The sequence below is a fragment of the Ixodes scapularis genome, unplaced genomic scaffold (assembly GCF_016920785.2).
Source record: "Ixodes scapularis isolate PalLabHiFi unplaced genomic scaffold, ASM1692078v2 PGA_scaffold8__174_contigs__length_109621045, whole genome shotgun sequence".
NCBI lineage: Eukaryota > Metazoa > Arthropoda > Arachnida > Ixodida > Ixodidae > Ixodes > Ixodes scapularis.
Genome location: NW_024609883.1, coordinates 79769985 through 79793028, shown reverse-complemented (window position 1 = coordinate 79793028; position 23044 = coordinate 79769985). Strand labels below are relative to the sequence as shown.

At 47.6% G+C, this 23044-nt stretch overlaps 1 protein-coding gene across 1 annotated transcript in view; it reads left to right on the top strand.

The window, feature by feature from the left end:
• The first annotated feature begins 6949 nt into the window (after positions 1-6949).
• The window catches only part of LOC8026544, a 60037-nt gene continuing 43942 nt past the window's right edge, over positions 6950-23044 (top strand). Inside the window, exons 1-6 of the mRNA XM_040208749.2 lie at positions 6950-7327; positions 7536-7939; positions 10096-10376; positions 13738-13832; positions 17971-18084; positions 21187-21293. Coding sequence (XP_040064683.1) covers positions 7559-7939; positions 10096-10376; positions 13738-13832; positions 17971-18084; positions 21187-21293 — 978 coding nt within the window. The 5' untranslated portion in view covers positions 6950-7327; positions 7536-7558. The remainder of the gene's footprint in view (positions 7328-7535; positions 7940-10095; positions 10377-13737; positions 13833-17970; positions 18085-21186; positions 21294-23044) is intronic.

The following is a 23044-nucleotide window of genomic DNA, read 5'->3' as shown; positions in this document are numbered from 1 at the left end:
AAAAGAGATAACCCTTTATAAGGACAGAACGAGCGGGTTGGTGGGGATAATTAAACTTAAACAGTCCCTTCTTGTTTTCTTCCTCAAGTTTAATAGATAACCCTTCGGTGCTATCGGATCTCCCCGGAGAGAGATAGAGCACGGCCGTTTCAAGGTAAGGATAGGGCGCTCGAAGCTAGGGCAAACAGGTGGTATCGTTTCACGCATGCACGGATGGCTGGTTTCGAATTTCCCCACATCCCTAACGCAACCGGCCCATCTTCGTGTTTGCGTCTGCGGGATTTGTGTCCCGCGCCGCCGGTTTTAGCGCGCACGCGGCATTGTTTTGGCTGGCAGAACAGTTGTTGACCGTCGATATTGTAAGGCCGTGGTGTCCTCATCCTTTCAGGCAACGATTCCTTTGCTTTCCCTTGTGCAATACTTGGACTGACTCCTCCTCGGTGGCTGTCACTGTTCGCCACGTCGACGACACATTCGTACAATTTATTTCACTCCTCGTGACACAGGGTGCGCTGCTCGCTTTTTTGTCACGGGCCGTCCTATCTAACACAACGAGCGCGAAAGGTCGTGGTCATCTGCTGGCTCCGAAAGGGCGGGACGTTCATGCAGGCCCAACGAGGGCCCCGAATCAATACGACGTCTGCCGACTCCTACACGTTAAAAATTTACGACACCTACTGGTCTGTTAAGAAGTGTTGCTTTCTCTTTTGAACTACTCCGATGTAGCTTGCCGCCTATAATAAAATTTAAATAATCAATAAATATAACAGGGTGGAACTACTATGAAGAAGGCTCGAGCGCGCAAGGATCAGGCGCGAGCGGCCAGGGCGGCCGAGAGTGAGTGGACCCGCCAGCCACGTGGTTCGGTTGAGAAAAAAGCCCCTGGTTTATTCCGCACATTGTTTAAATACACCGTTCCAAAACCCGAAGGTGGCGCCACGATTCATAGATGTTCTGTCGCTACACTAGCGTCCTCTACATCCCCCCTTCGGGAGCCCTATGCTTACTAAACTTAGAAGCTTAAAGGAAAGCCTTAGAATGAAACCTTTGGCAGACTTTACGCACCCCAGTCCGTAAAGAGAAGCAATGCCTAGATACACAAGAGCAACGGAAATATGCTCAGTCTAGTCCTGCCCTAAGCGCAGCAGAACAAAAAGAACATGCCCTACAAGTTCAGTCGTTTAGGGGTAATCACACGCCGTCCATAACGGGAGTAGCGCGGTCGTGAAGTCCCTGGAGAAGCTGGAGGTGCTCGCAGAGATGCAAGAGGTGCTCCGCCGCTGTCGCTGTCCTCGGAAGCCTGCTGCAGAGCTGCCGATTCGTCAGTTGTTTGAGGAGTTGCAGAAGATGGAGGGCTGCTGCAGGGAACGAGGTGTCTCCGGTTTCGCACGAGAACACCGCTGGGCGTCTGGACGACATACGACCGTGGCCTCTGAGCAGGACTCAGAACCGTTGCTGTGGACTGGGCGTCTTGTACCCACACTTCCTCCCCGTCTTGGAGAGGGCGAAGATCCCGCGTACAGTGGCGAGAATTGAAGTCTTTCTGCTGTCTACGACGCTGGGCAGCGTCGCGCTCGTTAAAGTCCTTGACTTGAGGCCAATCCGGAACCAGGCTTGCGGCGGTGACGGGTAGGCGTGTTCGTAGAGAACGTCCCATCAGGAGCTGGGCCGGGCTGTATCCCGACACACCGGGAGTGTTCCGGTACGCTAGCAGTGCCAGAAAGGGGTCCTCCGCTTTCCGGAACAGTTCTTTGATTGTGCGGACCATCCTCTCAGCCTCACCATTCGATTGAGGGTAGCGAGGACTACTCGTGAGGTGTGTAAATCCGTAGGATTTCGCGAAGTCCCGGAACGCTTTGCAGGCAAACTGCGGCCCGTTGTCACTGAAGAAGGTCTGTGGAATGCCGTGCCTCGCGAAAATGCTCTTGATGGCACAGATGACTGCATCCGCAGACGTCGACCGGAGCGTTATGACCTCGGGGTACCTCGAACGGTAGTCCACAACGAGAAGGAAGTCCTGGCCATCTAAGTAGAACAAGTCAGCAGCAACCCGCTCCCATGGCACTGAAGGGGTTTCGGTGGCAAGCATGGGTTCGCAACGCTGAACTCGGGTGCTCGCACACGCAGTACAGTTCTCAACGGCAGTCTTGACCTGGTTCTTGAGGTCCGGCCACCACACAGAGTCTTTGGCCAGGGCCAGACACCGGTTCACACCTTGGTGTCCGTCGTGGAGCAGGCCAACGATGTCCTTGCGCAGCAGCGAAGGCACGACGAGCCGTCCACCCATGAGCAGCAGGTCTTCGCAAATGGAGAAGTCGCCCCGGTGGTCCCAGTAACGGGTCATATTCAAGGGGAGTCTATCTCGTCTTGGCCAACCTCTAGTGCAGTAGACCCTCAGCGCGGAGCACTCGGCATCTGACGCTTGATGCCTTCTGAAGTCGTCGAGGCGCACCGCCAGAGTCGAAGGAAGGGCTGTCACGACTTGCGACACAAAGAGCTCGACACTGTCGGTGGAAGAGGCAGCTAGAGAGGGGCCTTCGGGATCCCGTGATAGCGTGTCAGCAGTGGCCAGGTACTTCCCCGGAACGTACCGTACTGAAAACTGGTACCGCAGAAGTCTGATGCGGAAACGCTGGATGCGGGGAGGCATAAGGTCGAGGTCGGCAGTGCCTAACAACCTGACGAGTGGCTGGTGATCAGTCTCCACAGTGAAGCTGAGGCCACGCAAAAACTCTTCAAAGCGCTGCACTGCCCACGAGACTCCGAGCGCTTCTTTTTCTATCTGACTGTACCGTTCTTCAGCGGCTGTCAAGGCACGCGATGCAAACGCGACCGCTCGGCGTTCCCCTGACGGTTGCTCCTGTAGCAGTACGGCGCCCAGGCCGTACGAGCTGGCATCAGCAGATACAGTCGTGGGGTACTCGGGGTTGTAGCGGGCGACGCAAGAGCTGGAGGCCACCATCTTCTTCAGCGACTCGAAGGCGGAAGCTTGGGCTGATCCCCAGGTCCATACTGTATCCTTGTTGAGGAGGAGTCTGATCGGAGCAGTCGTGGCCGACACATTCGGCAAGAATCGTCCAACGTGGTTCAGAAGGCCCAGGAGGCGTCGCACCCCATGTACATCCGTTGGAGGTCGCATATTCGTGATGGCGGAAACCTTGTCTGGGTCAGGTGCGATGCCTTTGGCACTGACAATCACCCCCAGGAACTTGACGGATGACACACCAAACTGACACTTGGAGGCGTTAAGGGTGACGCCAGACTGCTGGAGTCTCTTGAGGACGGCGTCGAGTCTAGCATCGTGCTCCGGTCTGTCCCTGCCGAAAACGAGGATATCATCCACCATGTTGACGCACCCGTCGAGACCCTCGAGAATGCGCGACATCTGGCGTTGGAACACCTCTGGGGCGTTGGAACACCTCGTCGAGGCGTTGGAACACCTCGTCTTCGGCAAATCAGCGTCGGTTATTGAATCGACAAAATTGACGACCCCTAGAGCGACGATTGCAGCGTAGCCTAGCAGAGGAGTGTCTACGCCGCCGACAACGTACAGCTTCTGGTGCACTGTCCGACCTCGCCATGCCAGGGTAGCCGGGAACGTACCGAGAAGATTGAGACGGCAGCGTCCCGGACCGACGAGTTGCTCGCCCGTGGGTTGGTCCAACGAGGCAGGACATCCCGGAAAAGAGCGGGGGACAACAGAAACGTCCGCGCCGGAGTCCACCTTGAACTGTAGGGGGAGGCCGTTGACGCGTACAACGACGTACCGGCCGGACGCTTGCGACGACTCAACGGAGTGCAGCTGGATAAGGCTGAGGCGCTTCGTTCTGGAGCGGCAAACTGCTGCGAAATGTCCCTTTTTTCGGCAGTGGTTGCATGTAGCCCTCCTGGCTGGACACTCAGAACGTGAGTGCGGTGCGTTGCCGCAGTAGTCACACGACGCTTTCGACCCACGAGGGTAGCTGTCCCGGCCCTGGTCCCGGCTTCGAGAAGGTTCTCGAACTTTGGAGGCAGGCGCCATCTTGGTTGACTTTCGTGACGCAGCGTCAACGTTGAGGGGACTCGGCTGCGAAGTCGTTGCTTGACGTTTCTTCTCGTTTTCAGCGTCCTCGTGTTGCCGAGCCAGCAGGAGCGCTTCTTGGAGCGTCAATTTCGGGTTCCGGCAAAGTTGGTCGGACAGACGCGAGTCGTGCAGCCCGACGACGAACCGGTCTCGTACGATGCGGTCTTCCACCTCCGGTGCCGGGTAGTTGCACTTTTTGACGAGGCTACGCAACGCCGTGAAGAACGCGTCGACGGTCTCGCCCGCCAACTGCGTGCGCTTGTGGAAGCGACTTGACTCATACACCTCGTTGACGGGGTGCACGAAGTAGCCCGTGAGCTTGGCTGCGACGTCGGCGTAGGAGCGGTAGGCCTCGTCGTCCGGCATGATGGACGAAAGGACCACGCGAGCTTGGGGACCCATGCAGTATAGGAGGGTGCGCACTTTGGTTTCCTCCGAAGCGACGGACAGGCCCGATGCGAAGGAGTAATCTTCAAATTGCTGGAGCCAGGCAGGCCACAGGCTGGCTTCGTCGAACGTGAACGGCGGCGGGGCCCGTAGCGAGAAGGCAGCAGCTGACGGCAGGAGCGGCGAGACAGCGGAAGTTTCCTGGGTGTCGGGCATCTTGACACTTCTGACACCATGAAGAAGGCTCGAGCGCGCAAGGATCAGGCGCGAGCGGCCAGGGCGGCCGAGAGTGAGTGGACCCGCCAGCCACGTGGTTCGGTTGAGAAAAAAGCCCCTGGTTTATTCCGCACATTGTTTAAATACACCGTTCCAAAACCCGAAGGTGGCGCCACGATTCATAGATGTTCTGTCGCTACACTAGCGTCCTCTACATACTATATTTGATTGTTATGTGGGAAGGTTAGAAAAGGCAAAAATATTTCCATGTTTATGAAGACGCGCAATTCGCAAGTCCATTTCGAGCCGTAAAAACGCGTTTTTTTTTTTACGATATTGATGCTTAAATATAGAACATACAAACAAAATATACACTTTCTCGACGTGATTTTCGTGTAGAAAACTATCACATCCACATTTTAACAAAAAATAAAAAAAAATAAAAAATGGGTTTTTTGAGAAAATCAATTTCAAAAATGGTACTTTTTGGTTTTCACATAACATTAACGTAAACGTACCGCGAAGGATATTTCATACAGCCGAGTCATTTTATAATACATATAAAGAGCGTGTTTTGGGCTCTCCGTGGACATAAAAAATATCGATATAACCCAAGTAGATTGCCAGTAATTAATTGTCAAAGTTCGTCAACAATTGATCGAGGGGGCGTTTTTGACATTTTTACAGAAAAAAAGCAAAACGCCTAAAACTAATTTATGGTATTGGAGCCTTTTAAATGTGTCCGCAGAGTGCTTGAAAAAAGATAATATAATGTGGACTGAAAATCAACGGCGGGAGATCAAGCGAAACATCCGACCCACGACGGGTGTGAAAAACACTGCTTTTCGCCGCGGCCTCTTTAAAAATTCACAAGTCAAGAACAAAAAATCCGACGAAGTCGCGGTTTGTGGCGACCGCGTTTTTAAAAACGGCGCCATAACATATATTTTTTTCATCGAAATTAAAAATTCGACCCTTTTTGCCTGCACGATTTGAGATGAAACCGCCCATATATATATATATATATATATATATATAGGGTGTTTTTTTTAAGCTTAATAGATTTTCTTAAAAAAAGCCGTGAAAGTTACACTTATGCCGCTTGTGGAGTTGAGTTATACGGCCAGGGGGACATATTATAGGGGGCTAATCGTAACGATCAGTCGGCTAATTAATTAAAATTCGTTAATTAACTTTTTAATTAATGAAAATAGACATATGGTTCCAATTAGAAACTTGCTCAGCGTCATCGAAAACCACTAATTCAGTCATTTTCAGAAAGAGTTTTAGCGCGTGAGAAGCGTAGTATTGTACTAAAGTTACCACTCGTGGAGCAGGTACAAGGCTGGGGCTAGATAAGAGACGGAAAAATCGCGCGGGCGCCTTATCGCAACCGCTAGCTTTGTACCTGCTCCACGAGTGGTAACTTTAGTGCACTACTACGCTTCTCATGCGCTCAAAGTCCTTCTGAAAATTACTGATTTAGTGGTTTTCGATGACGCTGAGCAAGTTTCTAATTGGAAGCATGTGTCCATTTTCAATAATTAAAAAGTAAATTAATAAATTTTAATTAATTAGCCGACTAATCGTTACGATTAACCCCCTATAATATGTCCCTGGCCGTATAACTCACCTCCACAAGCGGCATAAGTGTAACTTTCACGGCTTTTTTAAAACAAATCTGTTAAGCTTAAAAAAACACCCGGTATATATATATATTATATATATATATATATGTGTGTGTGTGTGTGTATATATATATGGTATTTAACGGTATTAAAATACCGTTTTTAATTTTTGCATATCTCGGCTGAATGTTTTTATTTAGATCGTCCTCACCTGGTGCAAAAACCACACTTGCATATTGCGCGAAAAAAAATATTCTTATACCTGTAAAACTTTGAAAAATGCCTGCTTTATTCGAGCAAGAAGAAGTTTGTATTATTCAAACATTAATATTACTATAATTCGTCATTCAGAAAGTCCATCACGTTTTGTCGTAATGCAGTATCTTGAAAAACAAATCCCTGTGTAACGCGGTAGGCCTTTCCAATATTTGTGCTTTATTAGAAGGTGAATACTCGACAACCTTATATATCACAATTCAAAATTCGCGCTCTCTTGTGAGTGCGTTCGAGTTTTCCCCGACACCTACACCACACTTTTTGTACCACGTGATCACGCCAACCATTTTAATACATAGGGGGTTACTATTTCTACCTAAAGCTTATTTATGTGTACTAAACGAGCACACCAGTTTGTTTGACGCTTGTTTGGCTTTTCTTCCGTCAGTCGGTTAGCGTTCAACAGCAGCAGGGCGTCTGCTTGCGCTAAGCCAACAAACGTCAAGCGCCGTCGGCTCCGCGTGAGCGTGCCTCGCTGACGCGATAACCCGTTTGGAACTTTAACCGGCACCGCGCAGAGGTCCGGTCACCATGGAGGTCGACGCAGCCAGGCGAAAAGACCGTCGTCGACGCCCTCACGGACCCGAAGACGACGCGATGTCGCGGTCTCCAAGTTTCGTTTCTTTTCAATGGGATCAGCGGACGTCGATCTCGCGGTTACAGCCCCGGCATTGCCCGAGCCGTTCCCACTAGCTTAGCAAGCTTCCAAAGGTCACCGGAAAAACCCGACCCCGACCCCGACCACGAACTAAAGGAGGTGAGTGTTTCATAACACCAAGTTCGCGGTCGCCTCCACTCCGCGTACTCCAATCCAAGCCCGATCGCGCGCGCGCGCGCGGGGGCTATGGATGCGGCAGCAGTCCGACTCCTCGATCGATAGAAATGCGTGGTGGCCACGGCAGAGCCAGGGACGGTAACTTTTTTTCAACATCCTTCATTCTCCTTCTTTTTTTCTCCTTTTAAAGGTCTTGGCCGCCGCGGTGCCGCGATGGGCGCCCGCAAAAGTCAGCTCCCGTCGGCACTCGCCGCGGTCGCGGCGTTTTTGACGAATTCGTTGGCCGGTGCCGTCTTCAGGGACTGTGGCTTCGTCAGCGATCGGGAGCGCGGCGTGATCACGACGCCCGGCTTTCCCGGGCCCTACCCGGTCCCCATCGAGTGCCGCTGGGTCATGCGGGGTTCGTCGCCCAAGCAGCGGGTGGCCCTTTACCTGACCCAATTCTACATGCGCGACGGTGTGACGCTGTCAGAGTACGTCTATTACGACGCGCAGCAAGGGAACATTGGTGGCACGCCGATCGGCGGCATCAGTTCGGAGGCCGAGCCCACCCACGTGCTCAGCAACAAGCCCGTGCTCGTGCTGGATTTCCAGGTGAGTCGTTCGTTGACACCGCGCGCTGATGGACACCTCTTGACACCTTGTTTGAGCGCCGTGTCGGATTTCGTTCCCGCGTGTGCGTGGATTGGCTCCGGTTGGTTGAACCCTGCCTCTTCATTGGTTGGAGTGGGTCGGATTTTGGATTCTTTTTTGGCTAGCCGCCCGTGCTTCCTTTCAACGATGAACCGAAGACGACACCGACGACACTACGAATATTCGAAGCTCATTAGCGCCATGTGAGCGTCACATGACCTTCGGGGCCGAAGCAGCGGCGCGAGTGGGCGTGGGGGACGCGTCATCACGTGATCGAAGTTCACAGCGTCGGATTAGCTGGGGTGGTTTGGGGGGGTTTTCTGCGGTCCAACGTGAAGAAGGTGTAATATCAAGTTCCTGGTTGCCGACCAATGAAAGGCGCGCGTTCTGCGCTACGCTGCGTTCACTGCGCTCAACGTCGGAGTATAAACAGCCCTTAGTTAGCTTTTTACGTCGGGACAAACGATCGTCACGGCCAAACATCAAACAGGTTTTTGTTTGCAGTGCGCGCTGGCTTTTCCGAAGAAAACAATCAAAAAGAAATTGAAGGTCGAATTTTTGTTTCCTTCCGGAGTAAGTCCCCCTTCCATCCAGAAGTTAATTTCCCGCTTCCACAGAACCGGGTGCGTGGACGTTGTACTGGCAGTCAGTCGGCCGTTTAACCACTGCCACCTGCTGCGCATTAAAAGACCCCCCAGTCATACTAGACTGCCAAACTCCACCTCTACACTTGGGACGTGGGTCACCTGAATTGTTTAAAGATGGATGGAATGAATCTTTAGGTAATGCACCATCATTACAAGACGTCTCTTGAGGTTAGGCCACCAGAATCTTAAAAGAAATGTCCTGTGTCTCATAAATAGGGTTCCACATTTTCAGATAAATCCAAAAATGCTCGAAAAAACACCCGTCGCTGAAAGTTTGGTCAATTCAAATTTATCCGATAAACTCCAAATTTTGATGTGCCAATATCAGTTGGTCAATGGTACTGGGAACATGCCACGTCAGTTATCTTTTATATCTCGGAGCATTGTCAAAGGGGCCTTACCGCTTATCTCAAGGTTAATTTGGGACAACAAATCATCATACTTATGGGTAATGACAAAAGCCATTGTTTGGGTTTCTAATTTGGGCCATGTGCTTTACAGGAAGGAGAGGTTGTGTTTTTGTAACAGTGAAAGCTATGGACCATGGAAATTTCATAAAATGGTCTACCTCACTGTGGTCTACCTTGTGTGGCGTGGCCGCGGGGTAGGTTGATGGAATGGGGATGAATACGAGCTTCCCAGCAACGACCTCCAGGAGTTTACTAATTTTTAAGGTATCAACATTTATCGAAGCAACACTTCTGTGCAACTTTTGTCATGGAACAAATTAGTATTGCCAATGGCAATGACACCAATGTCGAATCCAGCTGAAAAAAAATATTAATTGATATCAGCCCATATTATTTTCTTATCTCGTATACATTAAACCCAGATATTATTTATTTATTTGTTTTAATAGGAAGCACTGCACAATTATGCTCAAAATTTCGGAGAATCGGGAATCAAACAGAAATAAACTTTGATTAACACCCTCCGAATTTGATAAAAAATAAACATTGAAAGCACAGAATCCTACTTACAAACATTTCTTAGACTTTTGCACATTTGTCTTCTAGCCCAAGAATGGCAGTGCATTAGTTGAGCTAGAACACAGCTACAAAATCTTTCAACATATTGATGGCTATACAGTCTTGCCAAGACGTCTACAAGACATCTTACCAAGGCATTTCATAGACATCCAATAGATGTCTTGATGCTGAGGGGATGACATATGTGGCTGGTGCCCTGACTGAATGTCTGTAGGCCATCTTACATATCTTACCAAGGTATATCTCACTGGTACCTTAATATATCTGTGAGACAGACGTCTTGGTGTTCAGCAGAAGTTATCCATGGCTATGCAGTGTCTTGTCAGGATGTCCATAGAACGTCTTGCACATCTTACAAAGGTACTTTACGGGCACGTTTGCCAGGATATCTACAGGAAGTCTGGTACTACATATCTTACCAGAACATCTAACTTAAGCTTCACCTTTGTAAGCAAAGGTTTGTGTCCCCCCGTGGTGGCAGGTCCGGGAGGCTGGCAACATCCACCTGCGTGTGCTTGACCTGTTCCTCGAGGTGTATGGTTTCAACCTGACCTACGAGCTGGTCGAGTCTGAGAAGGAGCTGCGCAATGACTCGTGCCTTGGGCACCACTGCTCCTTCACGGGACTGTGCCTGGCATCGGCTGACCTCACAAGTTACCGCTGCTCCTGCCTCGGTGACTTCTACGGCGACGAGTGCCAGTTCTCGCCCCGCTGCGGCCCCCAGAAGGGCGGCTCACTCTGCCACAACGGCGGAACGTGCAGGCGAGTTTGTTTGGATGTGCGTGGTTTCACGTTGTAAAATCTGGTCATCAAGCATGTGTGTAAATATTTGGATGTGTACAATGAACGTCATAAGCTGGTCATAGTGTGCGTGTGTGTGTGTGGAAACAAATTTTAATGTGTGTGGCACACATAAGCTGGTCATAGTATGTGTATGTAAGTTTGTGTGCAGTACATGTTGTAAGCTGGTCGTGTGTGCGTAAAAGTGTGGGTGTGTGCAATACACATCGTAAGCTTCTGATAGTGTGTGTGTTTATACAAGTTTGAATGCGTACGGTACATGCTGTAAGCTGGTCATAGTGTCTGGGAGTTTGTGTGTGCTATCAGGGGCGAATTTAGAGGGGGGGTCTGGATTTCCTGACCCCCCTCTTGATTTTTACATGTGTAAAATTTAGGGCATAAAACAAGCGAGAGGGGGAGGGGGTTCCTAAACATATGGTACGCTGACAAACACCTGACCCCCCCCCCCCCCCCCTCAGGAAATTCCTGCATCTGCCCCTGTGTGCTATAGATTGCTTCTGCAAGAAGTTTATGTGTTTTCGGTGCCTTTTTCCATCTGGATTAATCAAGCTAATAATTTGGGTTCTTTTTTTCTTTAAAAGAAATTTGTATAGTTTATTGTAGCAAGCTAGGTGCAGGGGAGGCTCCACCCACAAGAAACAACTCCCTGCTCAGTGCTCAATGCTCAGAGGCACGTTAGGTATTATGTGGAGCTGTGTATTTTGAACGTTCCAACCTTGAGGAGAGGGCGTTGATGGCATAAGAAAAAATAAGCATTCATATTGAATGGTATATTGACGCCGTTTTTCTTCGGGAATTCGGAAGATGATCCTCTGTTGTAGTTGTCACCTTCCAACATACGAGCCACCCTTCCATTGTGACTAGGGTGAAAATATTTGGTTCCTTTCAGTCAATTTTTTTCTCATTAGAACAGAAGAAAGAAAGAAAGTCTTGCATGCACAACAAAACTACAGCAATTGGAGCTCTGGCTAGCAGAAATCATTTGTACCTATCATCATATGCTAAGTGTGATGATGAGTCACGATGACCACTTGACCTTGTAATATACCGTAAAACTTGCTTGAATGCGTTTGGTGCAGACAGACTTGTATGTAATCCATTACAATTAGTAACGAATTTACTCTTGTAATTCATTACATTAATCAGTAATTTAGTAAGAGAATATTTACATATTTTACAAAGTAATTGTAAAGTAATTTTATTACTTATTTAGGTAAGGGAATGATGGTAATCTGTTACATTTTCGTTTTCATTCATGGAGAAAAAATCGGGAATTTTGTGCACTAAGCAGAAATTGTTCCTAAAAAAAATAAAAGGACTCTTTTGTAAAATGAGCTCTACAGGAATCACATTGTCACTTGCAGTTACAAAATGCAGGGCCTGACAGTTTTTGAATGCTCAAAGCCCTTCACATGAAGTAACATAACCTCTATTCATGTTTTTTTTTTGTTTTGTGGCTTAATTGGTTGTTTGCAACCTGTAGCTTGCTCACCCACAACAAAGGGGGAAGTGCACTGATATAAAGAACCAGACTCTTGATGTAAACAATATTAAGCGTACTCCCAAAGTCAAAATGTTTACTTCTAACAAAAAAGAAAAATACTGTGCAAGCTTATGCGAGTTGGTATAGCGGATCTGTGTGCACCTGTTCTTCTTGTCCCACTCTTTCTTTGCTTTTGAAGACATGCAGAGGAGGACACCAAACAATTGTGCACCTTACAAAAGCTCAAGACAATTAACACTGCTCTCTTCGGTTATAGTGACTACGACAGTTGGTTTAAAGTCACAGCAGAAGCAAACGCTCCGTCTTATACTGAAATAATGTTCAACACTGAAGTTGACTGAAAATGATGTGATGGTAGCTGGCTAGCTTCAAAGGATATTAGAACAGCCTTCATCTTTTGGAAGTATGAATGTTTATTTGATTTGTGCTGTTTTTCACCTACTCTTCTCAAAGCTCCGGGTTGCCCACATCCCTGTCACCGTGTTTGTGCATCAGCTTTTTGTGACCTAGATAAAAATGATTAAATATGTTTTTGTTGTTGTTGTTCTACAATATTAGGGCACGTCGTTGGTAGAATGATTATATTGACAGGGAACCTATTGCATAGCTTTTAGTCTCCTTAAACCGATTAATACAAACAAAAATGATAGTTGATGTCATCTTTTTAAATTTTTCACTAAAAACGTCAAATAGTAGATTCCTGATTTGACTGTCGTTGACGGTTGCAATGGAGGGATGCTGCGCTGCCGTTGTCTCACCTGACATTAGCTAAAGAACACTGAGCTGTGGTACGGCCAACCTGTGCTACATGTGTTTTGGACTGCATATCGACATTCTATTTTTTTTATCCTAGAACGTAAAGTTAAAGTAACACCGCAAAAGAAACGGATTACTTTTGGATGTAACAGTCACTTTTATGGATGATTACTTCCAGGAGTAATCAGTTGGATGCACATATCTGTCCGTCAAGCATTGGACTCGTGAAAATAGCAGATAGAATCAAATGTACTGGTTGCGTCATCGTGTTTGAACAGGCCCCAAAGTCGGCCAAAATCCTGAAATGCTGAGTGGATGTTGCTGATCAAATATCGATATACATATGGGAAAAAAGTCATATTTTTCGCCCACATTGTGCAAAGAAACGAAAGCGATAGCTGCAGCAGGGTTGTGCAATGCGGGTGGAATGGTGCCGTCACATAGCTGAGGACGGAGGTGCAATGTGGGTAATTCTCATAGTCGTCGTGGATGCCACTGACGATCCACCAGTGCTTGGTGATTCGATAAGTGGGTAAGCGCGGTGGAAGTTTTTAAAACCATCCAACATTACGCATAGTAACTGGATACTGCTAAAGTAAGATTTCGCATAACGCTAGTAATGTTTGAAAACAAGTGTTTGAAGCAGACGACAGGATACTCTCCCTTCATCGAGTTGTTACTGATGGTATGCTGGGGCTCCCCTCTCTTCTCTCTCCGTGCTGCGTGGCCGACGGAAAAATTTGACTTTCCTGGCCTCGCGCCAAATTGAGGAGAGAAGGGTTTTTCCATAGCGGCGACGACAGCCCACGAGCTCGTAATCTCTGCAAAGTGTCGCCCGTAAAGCTATCGCTTTAAAAAATTCACTGTGCGATGCAGACGTAATTGGACACTCTTTTATTTTGCTTTAATGTCCTACTGGTCATGTCCCCCAAAAACAATCTTGACCTAGAAGGTAAATTTAATGTAACTTCTTTTGACTCAAAAGGTGGCTCAAGAGGTGAAGCATGCGGAAGCCTGCGAAGAAAATCGTGGCAAACTTTAATCGCAGTTTGTTGCTCGCAGGTACTACATTGGTAGCAAGACTCAGACGTGCGTGTGCCCTCCGGACTACAAGGGTGCCCACTGTGAACACGTCGCCCGAACAGACATTTTGCAAGGTGAGTTAGGCTGCTCCTCTAACATCTGTGCATGCTTCATTGCTTTCTTGACTGTTGTGCTACAGTCTTTCGACACGTCTCGGGGGGAAGGGGGGGGGGGGGAATCGGCGGCAGAGTGTGTTGACACACTGCAGCGTGGAACACGTGGAACGAAAGTTTGTGCCACAGAACCCGGGAATCCTGGGTTCAATCCCCACCCCTGCCCACTTTGACCTGGATGAGCATCGTACCGGCGTGATGCGTGATGTACGCTAAAAACTACAGGCTGGTGGTGGTACTGGAACTGGCTGTACTTCTTGTCTACAGCGGAGACATCAGACGCTCATGTCGGCTGACTAAATTCTGGCTGTTTAATCAAGTGCACAACACAATATGAAGAGCAAGTTTCTCTGCTTCTTTTGCAGGGGTTGTGGTGGCGTCAGAACGCCCATCTCTGATTGGCTCTGATTGAAGGATAGTGGGATAGATGGATAGACCTCAAGGCAGCTTGCTTTAAAGGGGTACTCCGCCGATTTCTTCATGGTCCCCGATTTGCTTGAAATTTTGCTAAACTCGTCAAACAACATCGCCAAAATAGTATCCCAAATATTGGGTCAAAATAATTTTTTTTTCACGAAGTTATTGAATTTACAACTTTGGCCCTCACCGTGTTTTTCAAACTGAAAGTCTCTACTGGCAACAACGAAAAAGTGACGTCATTGGAAGTGCAGGGGTTCACTCTTTGGACTGTAGAATTTGTTCCCAACTGATCCGAAGCAGTTTCATGGTGTCAAATGAATGCTTTGGAAGCTTGCTCCAGGACCCGCGCTCCAGCACGGAACAAATGATTGGCATATTCTATTTTTTAGACTGCTCGCCCGACTGGCAAGCTGACCTTCCAATGACGTCAGGGCTCTGAAAAGGGCGGGTATATTTGAATGTTGGTTTTTGCATCATTTTCATTTGCCGATTTCGCAATAACTATTATGAATTTCACGATACTAAATAGCATACCAGAAAGGGTAAAGGCCGGGGAGCCAGAAAATATAGTTAGTTGAGGTAGCTCGAAAATCGGCGGAGTACCCCTTTAAGGTCTACCCACTATCCTTCAATCGCAGTCAATCAGAGCTCAGCCTTCTGACGTCACCACAACCCCTGCAAAAGAAGCAGAGAAACTTGTGCTTGCATTACTTTCTTTACATGTCTTTTGTCTGGGAAGTTCTGTGGTGTGGTGTGCAAGAGCTTTCCCCTGGAAGCGAATTGAACCACTAGAGGTGCACCCTCAATGCCGAATTGAATCAGGCAGGACATCCGTCGGGTGGTTAGACAAATGTATGCCACTACTCGTTGCATAAATCTTTTTGCGGGGCATTTGAAAGGCCCTTGTATACCCTTCCGGGTGGTACAAAAAAGCGGGACTTGACGAGCTATACAGTATAGACCACTTACAACGTAACCGCTTATAGTGCAGGACCGTATATAACGCGGCTTTTTTAAACCACCGGTTTGCCTCCCATAGAACTTTATGTAATTACATACCGCTTAAAATGCAGGTGCGCGAAGGGAAATACCGGTTATAGTGCAGTTTCTGGAGCAGCGCGCCGACCGACCCGCGCATCGAGCACGCTTCCCTGTGCGACACTAGACGACTAGATAACGGCGCTAGCCGCAAGCGGCACTCGCGGGGGCAAGGATGGCAAGGAGGTTGCTCGAAGAGGGGAGAAGCGAAGAGAGAGGCTTCAGTTGCCATAGCGATGGAGGGACGCATACATGTGTCGTTCAAGGCGCGGGGCGTTGGGGCCACGACCAAGAGTTGGTCGTGGTTGGAGCCAGCCCAACCAGCCGTTGTGCGCGTTGCATGTCGGTTGCGGGTCGGCCAGGGCTGGCTTCTTCTATCCGCAAACATTGCGTCGGTCGTAATCGTCGATGTCGACGGCGTAGTGGAAGCTTATCGTTCTGCGTAAAAGTGCCATCCTTGACTGTGAATTTTCATTGTGTTGCTATGATAACCCGGCACATACTAGAAGGGAAGATCCACCTACTTGTGCGGCGATCTCGTGGCGGCACTCTCAAGACAGCAGAAACGCCCGTGTCGTCGTGTTTGTTTACTTCGACTACAGTGGTGCTTTCTAAGCATTTGTGTTTTCGAACATTGCCCGGATTTCTTATTTGAAGCATTTCATGCACACCATTGCATGTGCGCATTTCATGCCTTTTCTGGAGCATTTCATGCACATACCAAATAAAGGATGCGAATTTTCACGCGTTTTCATCACCGGAGAAAAGTGATTAGGGTTAGCAATCCTGAACGCTCGCAACGTCCGTCCGCAACCCGCGACGCCGTTAAAAGGCTACGCCAGTCAAAAGTCGCTCATTTTTTTTAAAATGTGTGACACACTTGAGAGAGAAGTGTACTAGTCTGGTGAAATAAAGACTTTCCTCAAACTAAGCTTTATTTTTCATCTAATATAAAATAAATTGTTTTACGAAGGTAAGTTGTCTCATGGCATGTATTTCGGCCTGAAAAATTGAGGTTTTGATTATAGCGCGGTACCGCTTATAATGCGGATTTTTGCGACTCCCGCAACATACGTTATATGCGGTCTAGACTGTACCACAGATGGGGTCAAGATACCAGAGCATGGCACTAAAACGCTGGAAAAACTGCACCACATGCTACACCTTCTCAAAAATACTTTGGCAAAAGGGTGATGTTGAGTATGACCATATGTATGGTGAATGAAGGGCTGACAGCTTAATCTATTCCTTTATAAGATTGCAGGAATAGATTGTTCAGAATGAGTATGATTGCACTATGCAGCACACTGCTGCTTACACCAGTCGTGTCAAGACCCATTCAAACAATAGTATTTAAGTGCAGGGTGTCTATAAAAAAGGTGTACAGTGCTTTATTTCGTTTATCATTAAAATGATCTATGCATTGCATGCTCAGTCTCCGCCTAAACATAGCACTAGCGGTCTGGACTAGGTGCCAAAGTTTGAGAGCTGGCCGTTATCCAGTTCAAAAGTTACGAGTGATTTTCAAAAATTTTAAATGGGAAAACGGCAGCCAAGAAGGCCTGCGAATACATGAAGCCGAGGGCCGTCAGCTACTGGGAATGGGCCCCATCGAAAGTTTTAGAAAATTATTTATAACTTTTGAATAAGATAACGGTTAGTTCTGAAACTTCGGCAACTGATCTGGACTGCTAGTGCCGCATTTGAGTGCAGACTGAGCGTTTGGCAATGTATAGTTTATTTTTGTGGCAAAAACAACACTATATATTATTTTTTGGAGATGTGTGATATGTCTGACTATTGCTATATACGACAGCGAGTTACTTTGGTAACCAAGCATTGTGTCACATGCTTGCCGCGGTTACTCGTTGTCATACACCAACTAAGCCTCCGTAACATACTCAAACGCAGTCGTACGGTGCAGTGTGAATATGACTTTGCTGTCATCCTTCAAGATTTGTAGCATTTATTACTGCTGCCCTCCACAAATTCTCATGTTTGGGAAATAAGTGGAAGAATACTGAGCTCGCATCAGCCCGAGTCAAGCAACCAGATGCTTGGTGTTTTTCTTCCGAGTCATTACGTTGGCTCGGCAAGGAAGAACAAACGGCGCATTTGTTGTGTTTTAACGAGGATAATAAACGTGGGAGTGCAGCACGGAAAATCGTAAGTGCTGTCATCGGTGGTATCGAGAAAAAGAATGAGGAAGGGAGTGACGGAAGAGTGTAAAAAGAAGGTGGACGTTGCATTTGGTGGGTTTGTCTTGCCGCGCCGCTTTGAAGTTGTTTGAGGGCTTGACAGCCTTAGATTTTTTCTTATGCAATGCACTATGCCGGTGCTCCCTTGGAAAGCAAAGGTAGAAAAGACCGAATACTAGCTTTGCAAGAAATAGTTTGCCGCTTCCTCGCATTTATTGCAGTCTGGCATCCACCCCACCATACCGGGGCAGCCAAAATCCTCGGGAGGAAGGGATAGACCTCTTTTTCTAGTTTGATCGTACAAACTTTACAACTGAAATCCACACAGCGAGTTTTTTTCTTCTGATGGATTGTTCAAAGTTCTCGAGGTGGTGCGCCCACACCCCAGGAAGGCGAGAACAAAGAAAGCAGGCGGTCGACGACGGCTCCCGCTTTCCTTGCAGATTGCGCCCAGCTCAACTGCTCCCAACAGTGCAACGAGGGCGGGCCTCAACCCCGGTGCGAATGCAGGCCGGGGTTCCGCCTGGACGACGACGGACGCTCGTGCTCCCCCGCAAGTGAGTTGCACGTGACGCTACCCTACCCGGAATGCACCTTCAATCGGCTCGCCTAGCATCCTCTCCCGCCCGCACATCAAGAGTGGTCCCAAATCGGCAACACACAATGCCACTGGAGCCGACGTGTCACGCCGTCCGACGTCGCAATCCCAACAGTTGGTCGTAGAACTTCCAGTCGAAAAAAAAAAAGCAAGTGCAAGTGTCGCCGCTGTGGCGGCATCTCAATCCCAGGCTGCCGGAGCTTCCGTAGGCTGTTGTGCTGGAGAGCGACGGCAGGACAGGCGTCTGCTGCAGGCAGCTCTGCTGCTGAGTCATTGCTAGGGTTGGGGCAGGCAGCTACGTGACACGAGTGTGACGTCGTTAGGTGAAAATAGAAAGTTCGAGGATACGGTAAGCTCGCCGGTCAGGAATGCATCCTAGGCACCGTGAGGAGGTTCTCTGAAGGACAAGCCCAAATCCGGTTCTCTCTCGTTACCTCCGTTTTCCATTTTTCGATTACAGTCGCCGACCGATTTTTTGGGCGCCGATAATTTAAACTTGTTCAGTATTTTGGACCTAAAGGAGGAACCGTGACCTACCCGATAGAAATAGTGCACTTTCAAGACCAATGTTTCGGACAGCTCGAAGTCCGAAAGTCTGATTTTTGCAACAAGGGATCAGTGGTAAACACCACAAGAAGAGGCCATTTTGGATTCTATGTTGGCTGCGCAAGGATTGGCTTGGTTCGGCAGCATTTCTTGAGTACTGCTAAGCCCTACCGCTAGGTGACACTCTAGCTGTGCGTCATTATCATTATCATTGTAACCACTTTGCTTCGTGCATTTGCCATTCTGCAGTCGTGGACTTGCACCTCTCATCTCGTCCCGGTGAATCGTGTTTTGGGACTACACCGACTGGGACGTCATGGGCCCCATCTGTTCTTCCGCCGTTGTGAAGTGTCGCTGAAAAGCGTGGAATGTACTCCACCATAATGCTAAAAAAAGAAGGCAGCGATTCTCAAGCTAACAAAAAGTGGTCAAACGCAAATGGAGGCATAACTGTAAGCAAGGCACCATTGATGGCTTTTTTAAGCCCGCTTAGACCATAATCAAGGCAGGTTTCTTAATCTGCTGATTGTTTGGACTGCTCTACTATTCCAATGTTTTTTCAGCCCCTGCAAAGTCCGAAAAATTGATCGGCGAATGTAGTACAGCTTCCTGTTGTTTTTTTTTCCTCCCTCTTTTCTTAAATTTTTTTTTATTCAGCTTACTTTGCTGTGAATATTTGGGCGTTGCACGACAGGGAGTATGTCTAAACAAAACATGTGGTACCTAGCACACTTTTTTTTTTAAATCGACTGCCTTTTTTACGCTTCGTCAAGTGTTCATTCCGAACGCTATGTTATCCAAAGTAATAAGATACTTCATGGTCCCATGCATCTCGCATTCTATGGATCTTCTGTTCCCAGGCATCTTGCGCCTCCGCAAGAATGCTTTTTCTTTTTGTTTCGTTTACTCGCTCATTCTCTACTACTTGCCTCCTGTTCCTGTGTAGCTGTGCTGGCCAACTTGGTTCCATCCAAACCTGAAAATGCTACAGAAATCCGTACAGTGAATTAAAAATTGATATTTACGCTGAAGATCCTTTCTTCCGCTCAAATAAATGAAGGGGACGAGGCAGAATGGCGCTCTTGTTACCGTGACCTGGTAATTGTTTCCTGCAACGGCGTTAGCATTTTTTTTTTTTAATTAGTTTTGCATGATTAGTGCTTACCGATGAATGTGAACCAGTGCTGTACAAAAAAAATTGTATGCCCTGAAAAAAAAAAGTTAATTTATATATTTTTTTTTGTTTTCCCCAAATAATTCACAAACCAAACCTTTACGTGTTCTGTGTTATTTTCCGGCAAATTGGCTTTCCTGCCGCTGAGTGGCGTTATGTGGTGAAGTTACTGCCAACGTCTAGGATCTCCTTTCAAGTTGTACGTCCGTGTACAACTTGGCGCAAGCTACTGGTGCTGGCTCGTGGCTTGCCACAAAGATCAGTGGTCATAAATAGCCACAATATTAGAAGGTTTAAAAGATGCCACTGTATTTAAAGTATTCCACGCATTTGAAACTTGCCTCATTGCGTACTTTATCATCTTGTTCCTTTCTGTGTGGCTGTTAATGTTATATTTCAATTAGGGCTTAGGTAAGTTCTCTAATTGGGTTACTTCAACCATAGTTAGTGCTCTTAAGATAGTGTTGCACTGTACGATATGTCATGTCATCAAGACTAGAGGCTGCGCACTAGATCCGAAACACGAGAACCAAATATCTATCTTTGTGCCACTGAGAAAGCCTTTTTTTTTTTTAACCAACAAACATAGCTTTGTTCTTCGGAGTTAGGCCATTTGTTAGGTTGGACAGTCCGGAATAAACCTGCGATTGTGATCCCAACGAAAAAGGGAAGGTGCGTGCATCCAGTAGCACTTTACGTTCCACCGGAATCAAGAGAAGTGTTGCGCAGTAATTTATTTATTTATTTATTTATTTATTTATTGTACCCTCAGGGCCCGAAGGCATTACAGAGGGGGAGAGCGTAGGCAGGGAAAATATAACAATTCAGCAATACTAAAACAAATAAAAAGTGAACAAACAGGTCAGAAATCAGCGCAAAAATGGTTATTTATGGCACTTCGAAAAAGATTAGAGTCTGTTATGGCAGCAATTAAACCGGGAAGGTGGTTCCATTCTTGAGCTGTGCGTGGTAGAAAAGATGAATGAAATGTGTTGGTTAATGAGCTTGGGACTCCAACTTTGTGCTGGTGATCTACACGAGGCGAGATGTAATAGGGGGGAGTTATGAAATGGTCGCGTAATAGGGGATTATGAAAATAAATTTTATGAAAAAGGCATAAGCGTGAAATTTTACGGCGAAGTGAAAGAGATGGTAAGGATAAATTATTCTTCATTGACGAGACACTGGCGGTGCGGTGATAGTTCGATAGAATGAAACGAGCTGATCTATTTTGAATGGATTCTAAAGCAGTGATGAGGGTAATTGCCCAGCACCAGCTACTGGTTTACGGTTTCTCCAGCAATGCAGAAAGGAAGGCAAATGGGCGATGTTCGTTTGCAGGTCGTATGCGGTTCCTGGTGCAGGTCAAGCTTTACGACCGCAACGTGGACTTGGCCCACCTAGACGCCAGGGGGCGCTCCCAACTGCAAGCTGGGCTCGAGGCTGCGGTGAGGTTGCGGAAAGAACGTAGTGTCGCGGAGAGTGTAGTCACGTCGTCCACAGCTCTCTTGCCCCTGTGAAACAGCTACGTGCAGCATTGTATTATGGTTTACCTTTCTTCGAGGTGCGTCGTTTGAAAAAGGTTACTAAAGCATGAAATGTTCTGTGACAAAAACCCCCATTCTCAAAATTTTGTCAGTTTGTCTGTCCGTGCATTTTTTGCTAAATTCAGTGGGAAAACTAAATTGGTATTTAGGTCGTGCAACGTCAATTGATGCTACTTGACCTATGCACCAATTCGCTTTTGCCGCTAAATTTAGCGGGAAATGTGATGTCCTGTCACCCGACATCACGAAACTTGTACGCCAATTTAGTTTTCTCGCTAAATGTGGCGAAAAAATCAATATCACGCCAACCGGTCACGTGACCTACACTCCCATCCAATTTTCCCGCTAAATTTGGTGGGAAAGTCAATGTTGCGTTACCTAGACACCTTCAGTTTCCCTGCTAAATTAATTACGTCACGTGAACTATGCATGAATCTAGTTTCCTTGCTAAACTTAGCAGGGAAATTGATGCCACATGACCTACTGTGCACCCAGCTTCCAGTGATGTGATGGCTGCGCCAATTGCGCCAAACTGCGCCAAGGGGCTAACCCTGCTATGTACATATCCTGCTACATTTTGCCAAAATATCGGTAATCCGCGCCAAGCCTGCGCCAAAGGGCCAATATTGGTCGCCTTTCAAAACTGAAACTAAACTAAGTACTGTAACTGAGCATGCATGAGCTAGGCGGCGCAAACGGCCGCCCGACACAAAATACCCTGCATCAATCGTCCATGGTTTTTTGCATGGTTTTTTCCGCCAGGCCATCTCTTCTTTCACGCTCTCGTCGTCTCGTAAGCGTTAGTCTCGTCTCGCTTTTTTTTTTTTTTTTTATTGACAGATGCTGGCGTGTGTGTGTGCTGCGACGCTAGCGTGCTGGGTACCAGCCATGACGTGACGCTGTGAAATGAAACTATGTTTTGGCGCGGCGGGAGTTACTTTTTGAGATGAAGCTCTCGCTCCTGAAATCAACGGCCACACGACGTTGCAGATATGGAGCTTTCTAAACTGGCACATAAGGACCGCCGCATGTTCATCAACATTCATGCTCTTGTTTAAAACATACGCTGCTACAAAAATCCCTCTCTAACTCAAAGACTGCTGTGTCAAAGTATTGATTACCTAGGTTTCTCTTGGTGGGCTTTCTTTCGAGAGGGACCCCGGTAGTTGAAAAAAATGTGTCGCGATGAAAAGTTGAAGTGAGCTAAAGCAAAGAAGGGAATGTCTGCACGCTGAACCCGCAGAGCGCGCTTCTTTGTCTTGAGCTCAGTCGTTGCACAATGCGACCCTGGCTCGCGATGTCTTGCATCAATGCGCTCAGGTTCCTTTTTCTGTGTTTAGCTCGTACCTCGCCTGCCGGCCTTGCAAGCACGCGGCGCTGGACTCTTTCTTGTCGCATGCTGGGCAGTTACATTTTGCATAGACTTTTGGCAACCAGTTGGCGACAGAGCGGAGAGGCATGGTTTCGGTTTCGATCGAACAGCCGTTTCGCTCGCGCGACGAAGCACGTGCACCTGCAAGCCTGTTGGAGTTGCCCTCACGTGCATGCGAACTAACGATGTGAACATAATTGCACGACAGAGGCACCAGCCGGGACGCTTGCAATTCATTGTTTTACATTTAATTACTTTTGACGAAAATCTGGCACGTTGG